We start from the raw sequence: 27,451 nt of genomic DNA on the forward strand, positions 1-27,451 counted from the left end.
CTACTCTGTATCCATCCGTCATTCTTAGTATTCTGTCTGAGAAATTTGGGGAAGATACTATCTCTTCTATCCTGTGACTTGTACTACATTTTAAATCTCAGCTGGATAATGTTTCTAGTGACAGGAAATGATCATAATACTTCACCCATTCAGGTTTCATAACTTTATTGTGAAAATCATTTTTTGGATTTTTTATTGGATATTTTTTATTTGTTTACATTTCAAATATTATCCCCTTTCCTAGTTTCCCAACCATAAGCCCCCTATCCCAATCCCCCTTCTTCTATGAGAGTGTTCCCCAAACTAACCACCCAGCCCTTCCTACCTCCCTGCCCTGACATTCCCCTATACTGGGGGGGGTGTCTGACCTTGGCAGAACCAAGGGCTTCTCCCCCCATTGGTGTCCAACAAGGCCATCCTCAGCTACATATGCAGTTGGAGCCATTGGTCTGTCCATGTGTGCTCTTTGGATGGTGGTTTAGTCCCTGGGATCTGTGCTTGGTAGGTATTGTTGTTCTTATGGGGTTGCAAACCTCTCCAGCTCCTTCAATCCTTTCTCTAATTCCTCTAATGGGACCCCTTTGTCAGTTCAATGGGTGGCTCAAGCATCTGCCTCTGTATTTGTCATGCTCTGGCAGAGCCTCTCAGGATACAGCTATATCAGTCTCTGTTCAGCATGCAACTTTTGGCATCAGCAATGTTGTCTGGGTTTGTCAGAATCTTATAGTGGCTAGTGATGATCATTTGCAGCCATGTTCTTCAACCTTCCTAATGCCATGACCCTTTAATCCAGTTCCTCCTGTTATGAAGATCCCCAACCATAAAGTTATTTTTATGCTACTTCGTAATGGTAATTTTGCTACTTTTATGGCCCATAGCCTAAATAGCTATGTTTTCTGGTGTTCTTTCGGAGTCATGACCTAAATATTGATCACCATTGATTTAAAATGATGTTCTTAACGCTCTTGAATTTGCAAGGACCTTGGTGCATGCAGGCTTTCTTTTAAATTGTCATCCTCAACGTATTTTGGGTGTTCCTAATAGATGGCAGGTATCAAGTCAGCAAAATAGACACATCACATACAATCTCCTGGTCTGTCTTTCCTTGGTCCTAGCACAGCTCTCCATTCTCATTTTTATTCCTTGGTGTTATTGTCATGACATGATATTTCAAATGTTCCCCAAGTTATAATCTGGTAGCTGTAGAAGTGCCCTTTCCCTTGCTTTTATGTCACAATTTGAGTAATCTGCTGCTGTGTGGATAGCAGGATTTCTTGAATGGAGCAGCCATACTTTGGAATAGCCCAGGATCTGCTTCACCAGGATCTCCAAAAATGACTTCTTAGTTGCAGATTCATTGCCAAAAAAATTCCTTTTGACCATAAAGTTACTTTGGGGGTATTAAATTCTATAAACTGATATTGTGCAATTTAGAACAAAGTGAAAGGAAATGGAAAAAGGTTTTCAATTAAAGTTTTTCCTCATACATTTTAATTACTTTAATCCACACTTTTTTAAACCATGTATGAGGTAGATTTAAATGTAGGGATACAATGATTTAATAAAGTAGATCATTTTGTGACTTTTGCAAGGCATGCAACTTTTCAGATTTCCAGTTAAATACAGCAAAATGAACACAACACATTTTTCTTCTGTATTCTGGACCCCTGTTTACATAATAGCAAATGAATACAAGAGTAAACTCTCAAGGTAAAAATGGAAACTTTCCTTTATGTGGAAGACACATGGAGTGATTCAATTTATACATGCTTTGCATTAAGCATATTCTGTGTGTTTGCTACGTTTCACATTCCAGGGCCCATGGGAAAGTATTTCATCAAGCATGTTTAGGTCAGTGTCCTGAGTGACCCTAGACAAATTTCACTCCCTCCTCTTCTGCTTTGAAGGGGACCTTGGAAGCCACTAATGTATACCAGAAGGTGAATCTTCAAAATTGACAGAGAATGCGGGCTGAGGCGAGAAGAGTAGCTTCACCAGAGTAGAACAACCTGCTACAGACTTTCATAAATAAAAACAACAGAATAAATACATAACTGGGGTAAAGGGAGATGGTTATTTTGACAAAACATTGAGGTGTGGGCTTTCTTGGTTGTTCCAGCTTAGCCTATTCTGTCTTAACACAGGCTCCTTGAAAGCATTGGGGTTTACAGGCACTAACTAGCACACAGAATGCTTCCAATGACACATGCACAGAAAATAATCTCTGTACCTGAAGAATGCAAGCTATGTGTGTTAAGTATTGTTCTGTGGTCCTAACCGTCTAGTAGAGATTCATAGTGTTGACAAGAGTATTCTCTTCCCTAGTGAATCTCTGGGTTGGAGCTTAATGGTAGAATTTCTAACTAATATGCAGAAGGCCCTGAGTTGTATCTCTAGTATCATAAAAATGAAAAAAAAATAGTTGCTTTAGTCAGCATTTATGAGCCAACACACGCATGCATGCACACAGGCACCTGCACTCACACATGCAAATGCATATGTACACACACTTGTACACACACGTGCACACACATGCATGTAAACATACACACATGCACACGCACATGCACATGCATGGACACACATGAGCACACACAGACACACATGCGCATGCGCACACTCATGCATGCATGTATGCACACATGCACATACCACACACATACATGCACATATACCTCTATACATAAAGCTAGGGATGGGGCATACTTGTCTGGACAAAGGAAACCTGAGAGGTTAGGATTGGGGAAGATGCTAGGGAAACGATCTGGTCATTGCATGGTCAGTTGATGGTGATGTTTACCCTTCTGATGAGAACCATGTATTATCTAGACCAACAGCATTTACTGATACAAGTGTGAAGCTGTATTATTCTGGATCTCTCTTCTGCCCGTATATGCATATGTGTGTATGATGCCACTTTTTAAATTTGATTGGATTGGAAGACAAATTCACCAGAGTCTAAAGATAGTTTAAAATCTTAAAACGAGGAAAGGACTGGAGTTTCTTAGGGAAATCACATGCATTTTTACCTGCTTCTGGAAGTTTCGGTATTCCTTTGCTTGTGGACCTGTATCATTACAGCCTCTGCTATCCTCAAATCCCATTCGACTTTCTGTCTGTTCTTTTAGGCTGGCATTACTCTCTGCCCGCTTGGATTTTCATAATGGGGCCCTTACACTAACTATATGTGCGATATTCTCTGGGCATGTGAACTTGTAGGTTCATAGACACACTAAGAAACAGGGTGTGGCAATTAAGGGAGTTTTCGTCACCCTAGCTGTATGGGCCAGGTCACAAATCAGGAAGTCTGTGTTATCAACAAGTCCTTGGTAATCTGGAAAACACCAAAAACTGAGGGCAGACAAGAAAGAAAAAAATGCCAATGCTTCTAATCAGAATGTGGAAGTTACTTGCTGAAGCAAACCACAGGTCTAATCTCAAAGCGAAAAAGTGACGGCTCACTCTAGAGGCAAATGTGAGAGACCATGGCCTAGAAATAAGGATTCGGGTTGACCTGAGTACCGTGCTCTCATACGGAAGTAGTTCGCGATACTTTAGTTGCTGAGCAAAGAAAGGACATCTCTGTTGCAGGTTTTAGATTCTATTTGGTGGCATTCTTAACTTGGTGGGTGATACAGTGGTTTACTACAAACATATTGTGAGTGTTTGTTTTGTTTTGTTTGTGTTATAGTCACAGGAATGGGTTAGACATAGGGATGCGACTCAACTCAGGGATGGGTTAGAGATAAAGATGGGATTCAGCTCTGGTCTACAACATCCTAACTCGCCAAAAAATCCAGACATTTGGCTTTGTAGGATCCTTAACACAGGAGCAGCTGACTTCTCTTCTCACTCTCCTCGCCCCCTAAGCTCCTTTGACGCTCACTGCACATCTTTACATCCTGAGTCCGCATGCTGCTGCAATGTCTGTTCAGTACCAACATATGCACAGAGGTTCTGTGTCTCATCCTGTCAAAGCAGGCAAGATAAGCAAGTGTAACCAAAAGTACCCCAATAGGAAATGAGCCCTAAACAAGTCCTGTGTATTAGAACAGTACTCAGAAATAAAATTTAACTGGAGCACTTCTGTGTTATCATCATTGATAGACAGAGCAGCATTTATGCATATATATATATATATAATATTCAAGCAAACATGTAAAAGTCTGCGGCACTACTGTATATTATTTAAGAACACATTGCTACTTAATGAAAGTATGAGACATGACATGAAATAGTATAATTCAGTTTGAAAATGATACTTCTAGACAACAGAAACGGAGGTAGGCTTGCAGTGGACATGAGACTTGTGGGTTTGTGTTTACTTAAGGGCATCTGGATGAACTATTTAGTCTTATTAGAAAGCTATAGAATCTTTTTATCCCCCTCTTATTTAAAAAATATTTAGTAGATTTAAAGCAGCCCTAACAGCAGGGCTAATGACTTAAGGTACCTCACTAATGACTTTTATTTTGTAACACCTTCTGTTAATCTGTAAGCATAAACATGTCCTTACATTTCCAGAGGAGGCTGAAAACTAGGGGAGTTTTTAAGTTACAACGATTCCCTTTACAGCTGAGTACTTGCAAGGTAATTTACAGATGACAGCATGATCTATAAATGTCAAGCGGGCATAATTATCACAGCATCTCCACTTGGAGAGACGAATCCTCAGCTTACGCCTGTTTCATTAAAAAGGCACACGGCCTTCTATGAAAGGATCGATTCCTGTTTCAGTGCAGGCAGGAGTGTTCATTGTGTGCTGTTGTTTATAGGGTGATTCCACCCACACGAAAGGTCAGCACAGATCTAGGGGTGGGGAGTGCGTGGATCATGTCACATTGCCTTTTTTCTTCTGCAGATAGTGAACCCCAGTAGACCAGAGACTAACTGCACGCAGGCATCAGGGTCCAGATATTTATGATGTTCCAATTACAAGGTCAAACTACAATATGGGAATAGATATGGTGCCTTTAAATAATATTTAATAACAAAAACAACAACAACAATAATAATAATTTAACCTTGGGATACAATCTTGTAAAAGCTATATCTAAACCAGACCAATACACATTCAAAGAGATATAATCCTTTTATTAAAATATAAATAAAGCAAGAGATTTGGGGTCTTTTACAAAATACTCAAGGCTTAATGCAACCCTGCCATGTCCATGTTCATTGGCTCAGTGAGGCCAGCACACCTGCAAGCTGCTGATCTCTACCTGTCTCCACTCCTCTGCACTGTGATTATAAGCATTCACCACCATCCCTGAATTCACATCATGGATAGAACTTGGGCCCGCATGCTTGTTCTACTAGGGTGTTACTGACTGAGGCACTTCCCTGGGCCCTGAATCTTTTCTTATGTAGGGGAAAGGAAAGCCATTTTCTAAAACCACAAATGACTTGAAAGAGTTGAATAGATTTCTGGATCTCTTTGCTTGAACTGTCAGGGGAAATGCCATGCATTTGGTTGATAAACAAAAGAAATAGAAAATCTGGAACCTGGGCATCCAAGACCACAGTGTGGTTTTAGGGTTTCTTTCTCTTCTCCCTCTAGAACTTGGTCGCACACAGCCTTTGTCTCTCTCTTCTCAGTGTGCGCTCATCCCCCCCCCAATATGCTTCCCTCTTTATCTTCTAAATGTTCTAATGTTCAAGTTCTAAATTTCTAAATTTTCTAAATGTAGTTTAAACAATGACACGCGGGATACAACCTTCATCTGATATCACCTAAGAATGTGACATTAACCCTCAGTGGCTTAACAAAGCATATGGATGTGGAAAAATATCACTACAAACTGCCCACTGGTATAAGAAACCGCAAGAATGTTTTCTTCTGCACCCTGCTTCGTCTAAGTGCTAGACGCCCTATTTACATATCTTTCCAAGTTACAAACCTCAAACATTATGCCTGTGGATGGAGGGATCACTCTGTGCAGCCAGTATTCTGCCAGTCTATGTGGTCTTAACTTTGGGATCTAGTATTCAAACACTGACATATGTACATTTCTAAGAATACTACCCTTTTCCTCCCGAAATTTTGGGTACTTTCAACCTGAGTTAGGGGTGAGGGCTGATAATAAGGAGTTGAGAAAGACAAAGGGACAGGAGCTAATATGTGCAATACCATCTGTCTGAGACTGATTTTCTTCCACTCAGAATTGTTTCATCTCAATTAAATTAATGTTCTGTAGCCCGTAACACGAAATGTTTTCCTACATACTTTTATGAAAAGATTTATTGTATTTCAAATAACTTGTCCATGTGGAATGTATGCATGTGAGTGCATTTGTCTAGTGTGGCCAGAAAAGGGCACCATATCTCCTGGAGCTGGAGTTGCACAGACAGTTATGAGGTGTCTGACACAGGTGCTGGGAACTGAGCTCACATTCAGGCTCTTAGAGGGACTGCTGAGACATGGCTTGCCTCTCCGGTCCACTTTTGAAGAACCTCCCTACATCCTGTCTCCCCAGTTTCCTACTTGCACTTTAATATGTCAGCAAAACAAAGTGGGTTTTCACCTTTGCCCCGTGATGTTTCTAAACTTTAGCAACAAGGCTTGAGGGATTAGAGAAAGATTGATTTATAGCACTTACCAATTTTTATAGTATAAATACTCCCATTGTGGTCATTGTCTAAGTTATTGACACAAAGGCAAGTGGTTTGAAATTTAGCACTTGGGTCCAACTTACCATAGGTTCACATCCCAGTAGGATACTGGTATCTCAAGGTTTCAGGTGGACAATTCCCCTGGATGAAACAGTTTTATCCTAAATCTGAGGAGCTCCTATCTGCCTTTTGAAATCTCAGCACTGACAGCCTTCTCACCCTCTCTCGTGCGCTTCTCAGAAGTGTAATTGTCATGGTGTTGACTCCATCATCGTGTGTGTCTGCTCTAATGTGTCTGCTTTCCAGTCAGAGTCTGAACTATTTGATTCTTCTCAAACTTCACATGTGAAAATATTGATGCTAAGAGCTGAATAGTATGCAGAAGCATAATCAATAGCCCATTTAAAGAAGTATCTCAATGGTTCTAAGAATAGAGATCTTAGGCTAAAGCCTCTGATTGCCTTCATTTTACAGGGAAGAAATTACATAGGCTCTGTGAGTCCAAGTCCTTCTCTCTGCAAAGTGGGTATAATAAAATGTAACTCAGAACATTGCTGTGAGAGAGCACAGCCCAGGCCAAGTCAGTGAGTGTTAATAGTTTACATCATGAAGGGGACACTATGGGCAAGGGAAAAGTGTATCTTCTGTAGGCATCTCTCTAGGGTGAGGCAGTTTTGTTGCTACCCGTGAAACAGTAAGCATTATTAGTATTTTTCTTTGAGATGAGGCCTTACCTAGAACTCCTAATCTCAAAACATCCTCCTGCCTCAAACTCCTGAATAGATGGGGCCATAGGTATATTACACTGTTTGCCATAAGTTTATGTTCTAAATATTTAACATATACCATGGTTCTATCATGATATCTGTACCTTTCAAACAGCCCCATTAAAATGTCAAATTAGGGCAAGTGAGATGTCTCAGGATGTTAAAACACTGCTGTCAATCCCGACACACAGGATTGGGAGGAGGGACCCAACTCCACAAAGCTGTCCTCTTACCTCTACATGTATGTCTTAGTACACACAAACACACAGACACACACACACAACACACACACAGAAAGACACACAGACACACACACACAGACACACCACACACACACACAGAGACAGGCACACACACAGATATATAGGCACACACACATACATACAGACACACACACACAGAGTCAGGCACACACACAGATATATAGGCACACACACATACATACAGACACACACACACACACACACACACACACACCACACAGAAAGATACACAGACACACACACACAGACACACCACACACACACACACAGAGACAGGCACACACACATACATACAGACACACACACACACACACGAGAGAGAGAGAGAGAGAGAGAGAGAGAGAGAGAATCAAACTAAGTTTTAACTTTTTTATAGTAAGAATTTTATAATGCTGGTTGCATCTACTTAATCTACATTCAATTTTCTTTTCTGCTCTCATCCTTTCAGCCTTTGTATGCGAGATTCCTTCCCACTTACTGTCCAGCCTTGTGTGATGCCAAAGGACTGTGAGACTTCTGAATGGTCTCCGTGGAGCCCCTGCTCCAAGACCTGCCGTTCTGGGACTCTATCACCTGGAGTAAGGAGCAGGAGCCGGAACGTGAAGCATATTGCAATTGGAGGTGGCCAGGAATGCCCAGAACTACTTGAGAAAGAGACCTGCATTGCTGAAGGGGAATTTCTGCAACCATGTCCCAGGTATTTCACTCTTGAACATTTTAATAGCTAATTTTAATTTGATACCAAGTCTTTCTTTCTCAGTATAGATCTCCTTTACTTGGTGATGCAGTGCAGTGGCTTAAGAGCAGGGACATCACCATTCAAGTTCCGTTCCCACAGCACTGATGCTACAAAATTCCCAAAAGTGCCTCAGTGTTTCTCATCCTCTGGTGCTTCAAGGAGTAAATGATGAAAGCGATCGTTACATTTACCTGGTGTAAAAGACACTTGTAAATAGCTGTCCCTAGTCCAGAGTCCATTATAGCATGCCCACTGTGCAAATGAGGCTGTCAGCAGAGATATTAAACAGTCTCCTGGTGCTGCATTGCTAATGAGTTGCAGCGACCAAGTTCAGATCCTCTTCCGCTCCTGTATCTTTGCCAGTCTGTGCCACAACTTCTTTTCCAGAGTCCCTGGGGAGCCAGAAGATATTGGAAACTGGCTCACTGTCCATTATAAGCTGGATTCCAACATCTTTATATTCATTTGGGGGCTGGGGGAGGCTGTCTATATTGCATTTGGTAAAGGCTTCCAGGGTATTTCTTTCAGGCTGTGGGGTTGTTGTGAACTCCAAGCTCATAATGACAGAAATCCCTGAGGATGGTTGTCTACTGGGAAGTCTATTAGAGATAGAGAGATGTCCTGAACTCCCCGTTAGACATATATCTATTTACAGGAGACATTTTCCAGAGTTTCTTGTAGCCTCGAAGACATAAGGATGAGATTCCTGTTCCCAGAAAAATATTTAGCAGGGAAAAAATGATCTCCTGTATTAATCTATCATTTTGTGTGACAAACCCAACTTATACTCTTGGTTTTCTGAGCCCAGATAGCCATAAAACCTGGAGGTGAGCATGGCATTCCCCTAGTGTTGGTCTTCCACATAGGTAGGTGCTGTCTGAATCTTCCTTATTGTTAAATAAGGTGCATGCTGTAGAATTCAAAGATATATCTTTGTTACAAGATTTATAGCCTATTCATTAATTACTGTCTTGGTCAGTGTTGACTGAACACTCTCTGATGTTATCTATCTATCTATCTATCTATCTATCTATCTATCTATCTATCTACCTACCTACCTACCTATCTATCATATATCTATCATCTATCTATCTATCTATCTATCTATCTATCTATCTATCTATCTATCTACCTATCTATCGTCTATCTATCTATCATCTATCTATCTATCTATCTATCATCTATCTATCATCTATCTATCTATCATCTATCTATCATCTATCTACCATCTATCTATCTATCATCTATCTATCTATCATCTATCTATCATCTATTTATCTATCATTAATTTTGCTAGGACTCCTGGATTGTTTTAAAATTTTATTATTTTTTAAAAGTTCTATGTAGATGTGTGCCTGTCTCCGAATTCATGCACTTTATTATCATTACCCATTGGAGCCAGAGAGGGCACTGGATCCTCTGGAGCTATTATATAAGTTCTTGGAACTGGACTCAGGTCCTCTGCTGGGACAACACACTCTTAAGCACTGAGACATCTCGGCGGCTCCAGACTGCTCGCTCCAGATTCTTATTACCCCTCACTTCAGTAGCACAGTGAGGTGCAGCTCATGGTCTTTTAGATATTAACCCCACAGAATCCACTGCATGTTGTCCATTTTACAGTCACCTTTTATAGCCCTGATTTAGAGGGAAAGATTGGCTTGCAGATGATGTAACAAGGATCTCTTTCTATTTCAGGGCTGGATATACTTGTGATCAGGTTTTATGTCCATCATTTATTCGCCTGGGCATCTCAAAAAAGCTACATATCTTCTCTAGCACACGCCCCTTGATACTGGGATTGTTAATTGTATCATTTGCATTATAGGACTGAAACAGAGACTGAGTGTGAAAATCCCAGGCCCAGTGCTTAGGACATAAAGACAGTAGAGAAGGAAAGCCATTGTCTTGCTGTTTTTAGCTATGATTTTATTCCTTTTGTAAAGAGAATCCTCTCTTTCCTTATACAACATATCAGTCATATAATGAACGATATTATTTCTTCTGTGTATTTTGGAAATCTTCTCTCATGGATGTCTAAGTCAGATTTTGTAATTGTGCGCAGGTAGGAATAGAATCTTGAGTTATTATCATATACTGTTGTGGCCTAGTAGTATAGCAAAGGCGTAACTGACACAAATGTGAAGGCTTCATAGAAGAGGAGGGTTTCTCATCCATTGAGACTTTCTGAGAATGACAGGGGTCACTCACTGTTACCAAGTTAGGATATGTATATCAGGACACACTTAACTTTATGTCAATCTTTACCAACAAACTAGGTTGGGACTGAGATAACTATGTACCCAAAGTTAGGGCCCTTAGGGATCTTCATTCAGTTGATATTTAATGTCTGGAAATACAGACTTGCAGGTTAGTCTGCTGACCAGCTGGCCCCCTAATTCTGCTGTTTCAACACTGGCCTGAGTTTGGCATTTATTTAGAAATAACAACAACAACAAAAAAAAAATCTTTTCAAATGTCGAATCTACTGGGAATCAGCTTCTTGGAGGAATTACTTAAGTACCAACCAGCGTTGCCTGCTGAGAGCGATGTGTTAACTAATGTTTCTCCTTGGTTATAGGCAGGAAAACAAATGCACAACAACAGAGAAATCAGCATCAACCACTCTTCCTGTTTATCTGGGTTCTGGGCTGTGGCTTCTACCACAGGAAAGATACAGCACACAGCACAAAGGCTGTGCATCTCCCTTTGTTTCTCCTTTGACATTGGTGATTAAAATTCATTGTGAGCAATGAAAATGAAAACAAAAATCTATTAAGGGAACACAAATGCCCCTATCTCTGTCCCAGAATTCATGAGTGTCCACATACATCAAACAATTTAATTCACTCCGTTTTTTCCATAGCAGAAAAATACATGGTTCTGTGCATCGTCACATTGTTTTGATTAAACTCCCACATTGTAATTTGGCTTTGCCTTTCCTCTGTCTTTTCTGTAGAAAACATGTTCGATCATTAAATAAAGAAACAGAATTCTGATTCTGTGTCAAGCCCAGGGTTAAATGTAGGGAGACTTCATAGAACAGAACAGATACGTGCCTCTACCCTTATGGACACCAACTTCTGTTACATGAAAAACCAAACAAATAAAACTATATAAAATTTATTTCTGGTATATAATCTGTTGAAAAATATAATACTGATACTATGTAAAGAGAGAAACTTCTGGAATGCTATGATGTGCTTGGTCAGCACCGCTTACAGAATTAGTGTTAATAGAGAAATTTAATTTAAACAAGGTCTATTTGGGTTGGGTATATTATTTAAAGAAAGTGAATAATTAACCACTTTTGGAAAATAGGGGGTAGATTCTCCAAGGAAAGCAGGTGATGGGGAAGAGATTTAGTCGCTGCAAACACCTATTTTTCCCTGTGTAGTGTTGAGGATGCCTCAGCAGCCGGGCTCCACTGACTCACCACAGCTGTGACCAGTGTGTGTCAGTGCTTAGAGCATCAGTGTGCAGAAAAAGGCCTACCCAAAGGAGCCAGTTTAAAGGTGCTGCTGAGAATGGAACATGTTGGAAGTTGTGTAACTTAATTTAAAAGGAGATAAGAACTAGCCCTCTGTGCTTATAAGGGCACACTTTAGAACTAAGGGTTAGTGCTGTTCACACTTGTCTCATCTCAGGGGTGTGCTTCTGACACAGACTCAAGGACAGCCCAACCAGCACCCTTCTCCAGCCTCACACAGTCTGTAGCAGGTGTGTACTCTTCTCTTCTCCCCAGCTCCACGATAACATTAAACATATTAACTGAGGGTGAAAATTGTGGGAAGGGGATGAGTCTCCTTTTCACCTGTGACCTTGACTTCTGTGAGATTCTTCTCTACCATTGTGAATCACTTTCTGTCCTCAGACACTAAAGATATGCAATGCATAAAAATGCCTGGGGACTTTTTTTTTCTCCTGAGTTGCAGTGAACGTTCAAATTATTAGATCCACATGTCAATATTTTCAAACACTGTACAAGACAAGGCAACCTGTGTACTGAGAAGTCCTAGTAAAACCCAGGACAGGGGGCTGCCGTGCCTCAAGCTCCTCATGGCAAAGAATTAGGACAGAGTGACATTAGGAAGTAGCTGCGAAGAGAACCCCATTCTAGTGAAAGAACTTGGAATGATCACAGGAGGATGTTGAGAAAGAGTCACTTGCAATACATCTTTGTTAGGAATGACACCCCGCCAGCAACTTCTATCACCCATGGGTGGGAGACAAGTTTTCATATGGAAATGGCTGTTCCTTCTCTTACATAATCATTTAAAGTTGGCGACTGAATAGCAGGCAGCTCTGTGACATGGTGACAGTGATGAATGCTGAGGAAATCTCTTAGAAAGTTTCAAGGCAGAAGCTGCATGGCTAATGGTGCCACTTAGACCATGCAACATTACCACGGAAAAATTGCAATTTATTAAACATAGTTTCAATACCTTGGCCCAGCACAGAATAGATAGGTTCTGTAAAACTACCCTTCCCTCTTCATTGCTGGTATGTGTGAATTTATCCTTATTATGAGTAGGTTAGAAAGCATTGGCAAAAAGTCTGTCTGTGCAAACTCAGGCTGAGAGGCATTTCCAGGCTGCCACAGTCCCTCTTGATTTGCTCATTACATGGCTCCAGAGATCACCTCAGATATCCCCAACATCTCATTGAAGCTCAATTTTAGACTTTCTAGGTAAAAATTCTTTCTTTCCTCTAGTAAACTCTGGAGATTAGAATTTTGGGGATGACTACTGGAGCCTGCCAGAAATGTTAGGAAAAGTATGGATGAAAACCCAGCCTGACTGTTTGTTTCTTTGCCCTATGGCAAAACAAGGAAGTACTTTTGGGGCTATTTCTGTTCAAAACCTGCTTCAGTCTCTCACAAGGTTAATCGGATAGGAGGAAACAGAAAACATTGATTTGTTCATCCAGTGAATCTTGAAAAACATATTCTTCTAAACAGAATAGTACGAACACATTGTCTGTGAGCGCTTAGCAATGGTGTTTTCTCATGTGAACCCACACATTGGTAGGGTTTGCCTGCCTGCCTGCCTCCCTTCTTCCCTTTCTCCTTCCCTCCCTTCCTTCTTTCCTACTGTCCTTCCCTCCCTTCTGTCCTTCTCTCCCCTTATTTCCTTTCTTCTTTCCTTCCAAGAGTGCAGAGAAGAGTGTCTGTATCACACTCAATACTCACTAAACACTGGGTGAATGAACATCTGCTCAAATGCCAGAGGATCCTGAACAATATTTTACATTCATACAGTATTGCATGCATGCAGTTATCATATAATGTGTATGAGGCAAAGGAAGGTATTTCTGTAAAAAGAATCTGAAGTTAGTTCAATGAAGATGATCAGGTAGAAACTACCCCAGACAGCGATGACTATAGAGAGCTTGCTTGTGCGGTCTCAGATGGTCTCCGCTGATATCACCTCTGATTTTTCCGGATTAAAAAGCTTCCGTTTTCATTGGCTGTAACCATTACCTCAGATAGGTTTAGGAGTGAGATCACAGTCTGGATTTGTTCACAACTTGGCTTCTAACACACATCGCCAATCGCACCTTTTAAATCTTCTCCCATTGATTTCTCTCAGTGCACCCAACACCCCGCACATAATACAAGCTCGATAAAGAGTTGTCAGCTAGATTAATGGATCCTTTCAGAAGGCATTGTTTCAGTTGCTTAAATTAAACAAATTTCTGCAGCAATTGAAAAGTAAAGGAGCCAAACTCTGGGACCCTAGAACACCATGGAGACTTGGTTTCAGAAACAAAAGAATTTTTTTAAGAATTTGAAATTATTTCCTCGGGACATTGGCACCTTTTTATTGGATCTATCTATTACTGGCGAATGTGGTTTCATGAGTCCTCCTGGACAGAAGATCTGTTCCCCAGTTAGTGTAAGGAAGTTAACGTACTGTTAAGTGCTGTGCATAACGATAGAAGTCTATTAATAATACATATGTGGAGTTTGGCTAGGAAAGCCATCTGCTGCAGAGCAGAGAGCCTTGCAATTTGGAGTAGCTTTCCATAATCAATAGTCCACTCTATCCAATAAAAAATTACTAGAGCATAAAATGTATAAAGGCTTGACCAGTTCTCTTATGTTGATGGTCTGTACAGGAAAAAAAAAGACAAGTTAATTCTTTTCCAAGTGCATTTATAACTTTCAAAGGACAACAGACATTACCATAAATTAGTCACGCTGCAGAGCACTGATTTTTAATATACGTCCACATTTAATTTGAATACCTTTCGCTGAAGTTTCAATTCCAGGAGTGTTTGCAAATCTATATGTGCTCAATCAAAACATGATCGCTAACTAATGCAATTATTCTCTCAATCTGTCATCATTAAATCACTTAAGATTCTCTCCCATGTTCTGGGCTTCACATCTCAACCATTGGAAGAGGGAGGGGGGAAGCCCATGCCTTAAGCAGCCTGAACCCTTATGAAAGTGTCAAAGCATAGAATTGAAAGGCCAGAGGCTGCAACAGAGGTTGTGTCTTGTGGCTCTTCTGATCACTTTATGACCCCCGATACAATGGAAATCTTTGAGGAACCAGTGCCGAGTGCATCTTCCTCTTTAATATTGCCTCTGTTCTTTAGGAGAGGCACAGATTTGGGGATTTTAAACTTCCCCTGCCTTTGTCTCTCAACGGAGGGGAGGGGATAGGTTTAGTTACAGAGTTCCCTGAGCTGGACACCACTCAGAAAATCATGCTGCCTGGGTTGTTTAATTCTTGGACTTCAAGTTGCCCTGTCCTAGCCTAGACATTTTTGTCTCTTGCATTTTGCATGAGAAATATATTTCTACACTTAAAAGATTCGTCTTTGAGTTAACATTAATATCTTTTACAATAGTTAATATTTTTATTCTTTGGAATTTACACAATGCATATTGACTCTAGGATCTATCCTGCCTCTCTCCAAGCCCTCACCCCAGTATCCTCACCCCCCCTTCTCAGCCCCATGCTCATTAGTATTGTTGTTTTAGGATATAGTTTTTACTTTTAATTACGTGTTTGCATGTGTACATGGATGTGCATGTGTCCATGAGTGCAGGTGCTTCTGGAGGCCAGAAGAGGGTGTTGGGTTGCTAGGAACTGTAGCTACAAGGAGCTGTGATCTGTGTGACTTGGGTCTTAGAAACTGAACTTAGTTCTTCTGCAAAAGCAGCAAATACTCTTAACACTGAACTGGCTCTCCAGCCCCATAGTGCTGTTGATCTTATTTCTGTTGTTGCTGTTGTTGCCGATTTGATTACACTGTTATTTAAGCTACATGTAGCATCTGAGAATGATAGAATCGCACGTCTAAGTATTTGAATCTAATGCAGATTTAAGATTGACCACCAGTGGGCAATAGGCTTTAGGCATGAGTTCATGGGTTCAGACACTAGATTCTAGGATGCAAACAGAAAGGAAAGGGCTGAGTTGATCAGTTATAATGCCTATTCATGTCTTATCTCCCTGGTATCTGGAATTTTAACATCTTTCTGGAACTCTATCCTCTGAGTCTTCAATGCCAAGGTGTTTAACTCTTTATGTGCGGGCAAGGAAGAAATACAACAATCATTTGTCCCGCTTTCTTTTCTCCTCCATCCTGTGTTTCATCTATTAGACAGTTGTTTCCACCTTCAAAGGCCATCTAGGATACAACTGCTTTGCTCCATGCTCAGCACTATTGCTGCTGTCTGGCTACCCTAGGCTTACCCTTATCATTTCTTTCACACTTACCTGCATTCTTCATTGCCCTCCTGGGTGATCTTTTTAATACCTACATTACTTCATCTTGTTAACCACCACCCCAAATTTTCCTAATTTGTTATTGCCTTTGGGAAACCATCACCTTTATACTATCCTTCAGGATAGTTCTCTATGCAGTTTGGTTTTCTGTCTCTGCCCTTAGAGCACTGGCCTCTATGTAATTTTTTTTGGGGTGGGGGCAAGCATTTTCCCAGCTTGACTTTTGAACATGCTTGCTGACCTGCTAGAACTACAATGTCTCTCTGGTCCTCTACTCTCTGCCTTTTCCACTCTGGACTCAGATCTTCTTTGATGAGGGTCTCTGTGTCCATCTCTCTTTTCTGCTGGCATGATACCATGTTAGATTCTGAGAACTAATGGAAGGCAGACATCTTCCCTGGGTTTTGGAAACTGCCCCCATCCCTGTTGTATGAAATCACTTATAGTAGACATGGAGGTAGTCAGAATGTCGTTGCTAAGGAAAGGGAGGGTAGACACACCATTCCTGATGGAGACTGATTGTCAGGGACATTTTGGCATCAGTCTCTGGTGCATGACCTTAGTACCTTTACCCAGCTATGCTTTATGAGTTGTAATCCTGGATATAACCCATATGTCTGCCCTAATATTCCCCTTCTCAGGAGTGTGTGAGCCTTTAAGGGTGATTGGAAGTATGCTCATTCACTAACAGCAAGGACCCCAGAGTTGTTTCCCCGTGAGAGGGTGGATAATTTACACATAAAGAACTGAAAAGGGAGCAATGTGAGGAAGTGGATTTCAAGGATTTCTTGAAAAAGTTACTCACCTTATAGAAAATTGTCTTTGGCAAATTTTAGTGATGATTTGAATTTCCATAGTTAGAATAAATGGTGCTTGTCTAACTGGCAGTTTGTAGATAGAAGAGTGAAAATAGATCCCTATTTATCATCTTGAGTAAAGCTATAGTACAAGTGGATCAAGGACCTCAACATAAAACCAGATACAGTGAATCTAATAGAAGAGAACGTAGGAAAGAGCATCAGACTCATTGGCACAGGGGTAAATTTCCTGAATAGAACACCAATGGCTCAGCCTCTAAGATTAACAATTGCTAAATGGGAACTCATGTAACTGAAAGGCTTCTGTAAGGAAAAAGACACCATCAATGAGGCAAATTGGCAACATACAGATTGGGAAAAACTTCACTAACCCTACATCCACAGATAGCTAATATCCAAAATATATAAAGGACTCAAGATGTTAGACTCCAAGAACAAAACAACCCAATTTAAAAATGGGGTGCAGAGCTAAACAAAGAACTCACAATAGAAGAATCTTGAATAGCTAAGAAGCATTTAAAGAAATGTTCAAAGCCCTTAGTCACCAGGGAAATGCAAATCAAAATGACACTAATCATTTTGCACCAATCAGAATGGCTAAGTTCAAATTCTCAAGTGACATCACATGCTGGTGAGGATGTAGAGAAAGAGGAACACTCCTCAACTACTGGTGGGATTGCAAACTGGTACTACCACTGGGGGAATCAATCTTGCAGTTCCTCAGAAAATCGGAAATAGTTCTACCTGAATACCCAGTTATACAACTCTTGGGCATATACCTAGAAGATGCTCCACCATACCACAAGGACACATGTTCCAGTATGTTCATAGCAGTCTTATTTATGATAGCCAGTAGCTGGAAACAATTCAGGTGTCCCTCAGCCAAAGAATGGATACAGAAAATGTGTTTCATTTATACAGTGGAATACTGTTCAGCTATTAAAAATGAGGAAATTATGAATTTTTCAGGAAATGGATGGAACTAGAAATCTTTTGCTTGGTTTATAGTACCTTCTCCTTGTAACTACCTTTCCTCTATATAAAGTGCTAAAATTTAACCCTGTGAAAGTATAATTACAAAACAACTCATTGACAGGGATTTTAAAGCCATGTTTCTGTGTGACTAGAAGGATTATCTTGATAGTGAGAAATGCTATTGGATAGATATCACTGATGGGATCACAAGGACCAACGGAGGACATATTTATTTTATTTTATTTTATTTTATTTTTATTGTATATTTTATTTATTTACATTTCAAATGTTATCCCCTTTCCTGGTGTCCCCTACAGAAATCCCCTATCCCATCCCCCTCTCCTTGCTTCTGTGAGGGTGCTCCCACACTCATCCACCTATTGCCGCCTCCCCACCCTGATATTCCCCTACACTGGTGCAGCGAGCCTTCATAGGACCAAGGGCCTCTCCTCCCAATAATGTCCAACAAGGCCATCCTCTGCTACCAATGTGGCTGGCACCATGGGTCACTCCATGTGTACCCTTTGATTGGTGTGGTTTTGTCCTTGGGATCTCTGGGGATAAGGGGGTTTAGTTGGTTGATATCAGTTTCTTCAATCCTTTTTCTAACTACTCCATTGGGGACTCTGTGCTCAGTCCAATTGTTGACTGCAAGCATCCCTATCTATATTGGTCAGGCTCTGGAAGAGCCTCTCAAGAGACAATTATATCAGGCTCCTGTCTGCAAGCACTTCTTGGCATCCACAATAGTATCTGGGTTTGGTGTCTGTATATGGGATGGAACCCGAGGTAGGGCAGTCTCAGGATGGCCTTTCCTTCAATCTCTGACCCACACTTTGTCTCTGTATTTCCTCCCATGAATATTTTGTTCCCCCTTCTAAGAAGAACTGAAGCATCCACAGTTTGGTCTTTCTTCCTCATGAGCTTCATGTGGTCTGTGAATTATGTCTTGGGTATTCTGAGCTTTTGGTCTAATATCAACTTTTCAGTGAGTGCATATCATGTGTGTTCTTTTGTGACTGGGTTACCTCACTCAGGATGGTATTTTCTAGTTTCATCCATTTGCCTAAGAATTTCATGAAATCATTGTTTTAATAGCTGAGTAGTACTCCATTGTGTAAATGTACCACATTTTCTGTATCCATTCCTCTGTTGAAGGACATCAGGGTACTTTCCAACTTCTGATTATTATAAAGAAGGCTGCTACGAACATAGTGGAGCATGTGTCCTTGTTATATGTTACAGCATCTTTTGGATATATGCTCATGAGTGGTATAGCTGGGTCCTCAGGTAGTACTATGTCCAATTTTCTGAGGTACTGCCAGACTGATTTCCAGAGTAGTTGTACCAGCTTGCAATCCCACCAACAGTGGGGGTGGGGTGTCCCTCTTTCTTGGCATCCTCACCAGCATCTGCTGTCACCTGAGTTTCTGATCTTAGCCATTTTGAATATTTCTTTAGGTTCTCTTCAGCCATTCATTATTCCTCAGTTGAGAATTTTATGTTTAGCTCTGTATCCCATCTTTTAATAGGATTATTTGATCCTCTGGAGTCTAACTTCTTGAGATTTTTGTATATACTAGATATTACCCCTCTATTGGATGTAGGATTGATAAAGATCTTTTCCCAATCTATAGAATGTCATTTTGTCCTAATGATAGTGTTCTTTGCCTTACAGAAGCTTTGAAATTTTCTAAAGTCCCGTTTGTCCATTGTTGGTCTTAGAACATAAGGCACTGGTGTTCTGTTCAGGAAATTTTCTCCTGTAACCATGTGTTTGAAGCTATTCCCTACTTTCTCTTCTATTAGGTTCAGTGTATCTGGTTTTATGTGGAGGTCCTTGATCCACTTGGACTTGAGCTTTGTACAAGGAGACAAGAATGGATTGATTTCCATTCTTCTACATGCTGAACTCTAGTTGAACCACCATTATTTGTTGAAAATGCTATCTTTTTTCCACTGGATGGCTTTAGCTTCTTTGTCAAAGTTCAAGTGACCATAGGTGTGTGGGTTCATTTCTGGGTCTTCAATTCTCTTCCATTGAGCTACCTGCCTGTCTTTGTACTAATAACATACATTTTTTTCATCACTATTGCTCTGTAATATTGCTTGAGGTCAGGAATGGTGATTCCCCCAGAGATTCTTTTATTGTTGAGGATAGTTTTCGCTATCCTGTTTTTTTTTTATTCACAATAAATTTGCAAATTACTCTTTCTGACTCTTTGAAAAATTTAGTTGGGATTTTGATGAAGATTGTATTGAATCTGTAGATTGTTTTCACCATGATGGCCGTTCTTGCTATATTAATCCAGCCAATCCATGAGCATGGGATATCGTTCTATCTTTTGAAATCCCCTTTGATTTCTTTCTTCAGAAACTTGAAGTTCTTGTCATACAGATCTTTCACTTGCTTTGTTAGAGTTACACCAAGGTATTTTATATTACTTGAGTATTGTGAAGGATGTCATTTCCCTAATTTCTTTTTCAGCCTTTTTATCCTTTGAGTATAGGAAGGCTACTGATTTGTTTGAGCTAAATTTATATCCAGCCACTTGGCTGAAGTTTTTATCAGCTGGAGGAGTTCTCTGGTAGAATTTTTGTGGTCACTTAAGTATATTATCTTATCATCTGCAAATAGTCGTATTTTGACTTCTTCCTTTCCAATTTCTATCCTTTTGACCTCATTTTGTTTGTCTAATTGTTCTGGTAGGATTTTGCATAGTATATTGAATCTGTAGGGACAGAGTGGGCAGCTTTGCTGAGTCCCTGATTTCAGTGGGATTGCTTCACGTTTCTCTCCATTTAGTTTGATGTGGACTATTGGTTTGTTGTACATTGCTTTTACTGTGTTTAGGTATGGGCCCTGGAATCCTAATCTTTCCAAGAGTTTTATCATGAGTGGGTGTTGAGAGGCACCAGATACAATTCCTCTAACCAGCACCAGTACTTGCTGTTTCTTGGAATAACCAGCCAAGCCGAGCACCTACTCTGTACTGACCTTCCATTCAGTTTTACCACACGGAAGCTTTTTGGCTGTCCCATTCATACCATAAGAGAGTCAAGTACACTTGACTCTGACTTCTACCCTACCACTTACTATGTTCCATTAGAGTCATTAGTTTCATGCCCACTCTCTCATACTCTCTCATAAGAGTAAATAATATTTTTGTATAGGATGATTGAGAATATAAGTTGAAACACAGTGCCTTCACTCACTAAGGCAAAGCCTGCTATTGAACAGGTAGCAGGAACTGTTGGATGCCATTGTTTACTAATTAAATGATGTATTCTGATACCCTGACAGTAATGCCATGACAGGCAGACAGTCAAGAAAAAACAAATTAATCCCATATGTATGTCAGTGTGGGGGAAATGGAAATTCACTCACTTCTTTTCTTTGGTTTTTATCTCCTTCACTGGAAGCATTTTCACAGCTTTCAGTGGGTTGCTTCCCTGGAATACATAGGCCCCCGGTTTCTAAGACTCCATCTTCCTCTCCTGAGCAGGAGGGCAAAATGAAGATGTTGAAAGTCCATGGAGTTGTAAACAGGGATTTGCAAAGAAGCCTGGTCTTTGACACAGACTCAGTCATTAAAGAGAATGTCACAGGCTGGAGAGCCAGCCTTTGCCAAGACCTGTTGCCACAAGCACTTCTGAGAAAGCAAGTATATCGTTTAGCTGAGCGTACTCCTTTGATTTCTTATTCTGTCAGATCCTAGAGACACACTCTCTCAGGTTGCTGAAGTTCAGGGCGCTGTGTTTTCATGGCTGCTGGGTGATTTGTGACTAAACATCACTGAGGCTTTTGGAAAACAGGAAGTGAAAGACATGAGCGAAGTGTGAAATGACCCACATTTAAAACGGAGCACAAGCTCTTTACTGGGATGCTTTTTTTCTTTGCCTCTTGCTGCACTGATATTTTCTCAGGACAGAAAACAATTGTGGTTGTGATAAAGGCCCCATTTTTTTTAGAGTTTTTTTTTGTCACTTGCTAGGGAATGAAAGTTGGACCATCCTAGTTAATGAACTACCAACAAAGATTTTGTCTTTTTACGTACACTCCTCAGTCATTAAACTTCCCTGTTTTCATTGTCCTTCATAATGACTTCTAAAATCTATCCATCACTAATGATTACAGGGTTGTGAAAATTAATTGGAAAAGCAGTTTGTACAAGATAACCCCTTCCCAGTTTCACTTGCAATACTACTGAACATTTTCCCATGTTCCTCTTGACACCTTCTTTGCTGTAATGGGAATGTGGCACTAAAAAATATCTAATCTAGAAAATATCATCCTGAGTGAGGTAACCCAATCACAGAAAAACACACATGGTTGCACTGGTTGATAAGTGGATATTAGTCCAAATGCTCGGATTACCCAAGATGCACAGAACACATGAAACTCAAGACAGATGATCAAAATGTGGATGCTTCAATTCTTCTTTAAAAGGGGAACAAGAATACCCTTAGCAGGGGATAGGGAGGCAAAGTATAGAACAGAGGCTGAAGGAACAGCCATTCAGAGCCTGCCCCACATGTGGTCCATATATATACAGGCACCAAACTAGATAAGATGGGTGAAGCAAAGAAGTACAGGCTGACAGAAACCATATGTAGATCTCTCCTGAGAGACACGGCAGAATATGGCAAATACGTAGGCGAATGCCAGCAGCAAACCACTGAACTGAGAATGGGACCCCCGTTGAAGGAATCAGAGAAAGGACTGAAAGAGCTGAAGGGGCTGGAGACCCCATAGGAACAACAATGCCAAGCAACCAGAGCTTCCAGGGACTAAGCCACTACCCAAAGACTACACATGGACTGACCCTGGGCTCCAACGGCATAGGTAGCAATGAATAGCCTAGGAAGGGCACCAGTGGAAGGGAAAGCCCTTGGTCCTGCCAAGGCTGGACCCCCAGTGAATGGGATTGATGGGGGGAGGGTGGTAATGGGGGTTGGATTGGGAGGGGAACACCCATATAGAAGGAGAAGGGGAGTGGCTACGGGGATGTTGGCCTGGAAACCAGGAAAGGGAATAACATTTGAAATGTAAATAAGAAATGCTCAACTTAGTAAAGATGGAAAATAAATAAATAAAATTAAAAAGATATCTAATCTAGAACATAATAATTTTTAAAGGATTTAAAATTTTTTCTTCTATAATTTTAAATATGTGGACAATGAATCCAAACCATATCCACTTCACACATCCCTTCTAACACATTTGAGGCTTTCTCAATGCAGCTCCCTCACCACTCAATGTTCTGCCTTTCATTTTCTTAAATAAAAATCATTGAAGCCTAAACCATGCTGTCTGTGTGCCCATGAATGTGCCACCAGCCACTTGCCAGTAACACACTACAGTGACCACAAGCCTGATAAAAGGTAACGCCCCCTTTCTCGGTAGACATCTACTACTGATGACGCCTCAGCTTGGAGGGAAGCAGAGCAAGTGAGCCACATCCTGATCTATGGAGGAATTTTAACTATTTGTGCAGCAGCCATGCCATTTCTAAGGAAAGCATTCCTCCCCACACTCTGGCTCTAGCGTTCTTTCTTCCCCACAATCCTGAATTTTAGGGTTAAAATTTAGTGTTAAAGTAGTTGATATAGACATCCCATTTGTGGCTGAACACCCAGGCTCTTCTTATTCTGACTACTTTGAATTGTCTCTGCATTAGCCACAGTCTATCTTAAAATAAGCTTCTCTCATCAACAGCACAGATCTATGGGTGTAAACACAAACATTTATATGTAGTTTGACAGCATGAACATTTAATAAAACAACAGTAGGTTAGCCCTAGGGCTCATGAACTCCTGAGCCATGGGTTAATGACCATATTTATAGTGCCAGGTCTGAATTCTTTCCTGGGTTGTACACTTCAAATCAGAGTGTTTGGCTACCCCCACAACAGCCATGCCACTATTCGCCCAGAGGAAAATGTTATCTGTCAGCACAATGTAGGAGCATACAGGATACACTGATAGTTAAGACCCAATATATTACTATTGATGAAACCTATATAATCTTCATGAATAAATGTGTGGTTTCATGGTACGTGTGTGTGTGGGGGGGGTGTGGTAAAGCAGCAATGGACAAATACACAGAGAAGGATATAAGAAGACAGAAGCAATAGGAGTTTAGATCAGTTGGTAGAATGCTTGACAATGGTGTAGGATGCCCTAGGTTCAGTCACCACCACTGCATAAAAGAGTTGTGATGTTCTGGAGTTTAAGAGGATCCGATTCCAGGTTTGTCTACATAACAAGTGAGTTCAAAACAAGTCTGGAATACATGCTCCTGTCTCAAGTAATTAAAAGAATACACACACACACATACACACACACACACACACACACACACACAAAGTAGAGATGAAGTACAGAAAAGCATGTAAAGAATATTAACTTTTATTATATGCCAAGTTCAGTGTTTGGTGTGATTATCTGCATCTTATAAGTGGGGTAATAGAGATCAAGTTTAACAAGTTGAAGGACTAATGGGTAACAAGGCTCCCATTTTGATCAGGGTGATGGGAATCCTAAGTAGGTGTATACTAAACCTCTTGTTTGCCTGTCATACTAGTTGCAAGTCAGCTGCTGTAGCTAGCCCCCTTATTAGACAGAGAGACTTCTTTAGAAGAGTCAAGAAAGAAGAGGGCCTGAAGAAGTGTTGAATAACCATCCAGTCCTATAGTCAGTCACCAACCTCACTTCACTTTTCCATAGAACTGAGTGACCTGTGTCCCATAGCTCAGAGCCAAGTCTTTAGTTACGCACTCAGACAGAACTGGGTAAGAAATTGGGAAATGGTTACTTTATAGCTATTCCTTCAGAGGGGCTCTGCCTCATGATTTGGGGAGACCTGGCTTCCTCTCAGTATTTCTGTTGTCCATAAATTAAAAGAATTTTGTTTGTGTTCACCTACAAGGAAGATGATTTGATCTTAAGACCCCAAAGTCCTTCTTTGTCACAAATCACTTACCCTGGTGTGTGTACAGTACAGATGTTTATATATGGTATCTTTTATAGTATCTATTTGTACATGTAAATTTGTGTGTGAGTGTATGTGTGAGTGTGTGTGTGTGTGTGTGTGTGTGTGTGAGCACAGGTGGTGGCCAGAGATTGACAGCAGGTATTTTCCTTAATTCATCTTTACCTTATTTTCAAGACAAGATCCTCCCCTAATTCTGAAACTCGCTTATCCATCTAGACTGACTGGCCAAAAAGTTCCAAATCCTCATTTCTCCAACCCCACCTGAGTTTCTCACATGCGAGCTGGCCATCTGAATTCAGGTCCTCACATTTGCACAGCTGAACCTTCTCCCCAGAAGTCCCTCGCCCACACATCTTTAAGTCTGGGGAAATCAAGTTGAACCGAGGTAATAAAGATGAGGGAGGAAAAGGAAGTTTCCACATTCCTGCAGGAAGTGTCTTCACGTCTGAATTTTCATCTCTACACTGAGCTCCTTAAAGACTAATGCTTCTAGGAGTTCAAGCTTTTTAGAATGATGGCATTCACTGCGAGGGATTTGTTCATTATCAAGATTCTTAGATATTTTCATATTTGCTGCTTGATTTTCATCTTCACTCTCACTTCTGAAAAAAACATGGTCTTCCTGACATGTGATAATTATTACATTTTACTTTATTATGAGCAATCACATAGCTGAGAAATCTTTCCTCAATCTGAGAATGTTCTCAGGGATTCTTTATTATTTTAGAAGGTGATGGGTCTGTGGGAATATATGAGGAAGTGGTGGATTATATTAAAGATTTGGGCTTGAGGAACTCTGTAATAACCCACAGAAGGAAAGTATGTCTGAAGATGTTAATCCAGATGTGAATTTTGACAATATTGTTTTCTATGAATTGTACATAAACTCTGTTGTATTTTTTTAGACCTTCAGTTTTTGAATTTTTAATTATAAGCATTTAATTTATCCTTTTTCCATCTTTATTAAATTGGGTATTTCTCAATTACATTTCAAATGTTATTCCCTTTCCCGGTTTCCATGCCAACATGCCCCTAACCCCTACCCCTCACCTTCTACATGGGTGTTCCCCTCCTAATCCTCCCCCCAAGAATCCTGTTCACTACAGGCAGGACCAAGGACTTCCCCTTCCACTGGTGCCCTAACTAGGCTATTCATTGCTACCTATGCAGTTGGAGTCCAGGGTCAGTCCATGTATAATCTTTGGGTAGTGGCTTAGTCCCTGGAAGCTCTGGTTGCTTGGCATTGTTGTTCATATGGGGTCTCAAGCCCCTTCAGCTCTTTCAGTCCTTTCTCTGATTCCTTCAACGGGGGTCCCATTCTTAGTTCAGTGGTTTGCTGCTGGCATTCGCCTATGTGTTTGCCATATTCTGGCTGTGGGTCTCAGGAGAGATCTACATCCAGTTTCTGTCAGCCTGCACTTCTTTGCTTCACCCATCTTACCTAGTTTGGTGGCTGTATATGTATGGACCACATGTGGGACAGGCTCTGAATGGCCGTTCCTTCAGCCTCTGTTCTAAACTTTGCCTCCCTATTCCCTGCCAAGGGTATTCTTGTTTCCTTTTGAAAGAAGGAGTGAAGCATCCACATTTTTGTCATCCTTCTTGAGTTTCATGTATTATTTACTACTTTAGTTTTGTCTCCTTTAAAACGTTTCTTAAACAATTAATTATAAGCTGGGGAGAGCCATCACTAAGTCAGTTTAAATAACTTTATGCCACTTGTGTTGAAAAATATTTGTTGACTGAACGTAGTGACATATAGAGTGTTAACACATTTTAATAAACATGTAACACACATTTTAATGAATTCATCTTAATTGCTTTATCCCGGTGTCAAGGTGTTAAATGGGAGGAAAATGATTTCTACACTGTGATTGAGATGTTAGAGTCCATTTGAAAAGAGAATATCTGCAGGAGGATACATTACTCTCCTAATTGAAAAAGAAAGCTAGCTAGCATGTAGTTATCTGGAAGTCTGTCTAATAGCTCTCAGTGACAATTTCCGCTGTCATTTATGAGCCTCATGTGTTTCCAGGTTCTTCCTCTAATTCTTCTCTCTCTTCCACTTTATTCTGAGATATATCCATTGCTTGCTTTACTTTCCTTCCTTTGGTCTGGTCACCGAGTGCTGTCTGTTGCCACAGTGTACAGTGTATAGCTGTGCGGTTCTATAGGAAATAATAGGATTTAGTAATGCAAAGTCAGGATGCTTATTTCTCCAGCATGAAAAAGATTTTCCTACATATTTGATGTCATTGCCTGCTTTCTTTGGAACTGTATAGTTTCCTCATGGCCTCTTCTTGTTTTAAACAAATCAAATGAACAGGTATTCCTGGAGAACCTCCGAATGGAAGGAATGTCAAGTCTCTCTTCTTCTGGAGCAACAGGACCCACTTTGGCATAAGACAGGACCAATCTGCGGTGGTGGGATCCAGACCCGGGAGGTGTACTGTGCCCAGAGCTTCCCAGCAACCATCACATCAAGAACCAAGGAAGGTAGGCAGCCAGCTCCTGGCAGAGGGTACTGCTGGATGA

General features: G+C 40.7%; 1 protein-coding gene across 1 annotated transcript in view; it reads left to right on the forward strand.

Moving 5' to 3' along the window:
* Thsd7b (thrombospondin type 1 domain containing 7B) overlaps positions 1-27,451 on the forward strand; it is a 902,908-nt gene that overhangs the window by 329,228 nt on the left and 546,229 nt on the right. The window contains 2 exon segments of the mRNA NM_001191669.2: positions 8,091-8,339; positions 27,243-27,412. Coding sequence (NP_001178598.1) covers positions 8,091-8,339; positions 27,243-27,412 — 419 coding nt within the window.

The sequence above is a fragment of the Rattus norvegicus genome, chromosome 13 (assembly GCF_021556685.1).
Source record: "Rattus norvegicus strain SHRSP/BbbUtx chromosome 13, alternate assembly SHRSP_T2T, whole genome shotgun sequence".
NCBI lineage: Eukaryota > Metazoa > Chordata > Mammalia > Rodentia > Muridae > Rattus > Rattus norvegicus.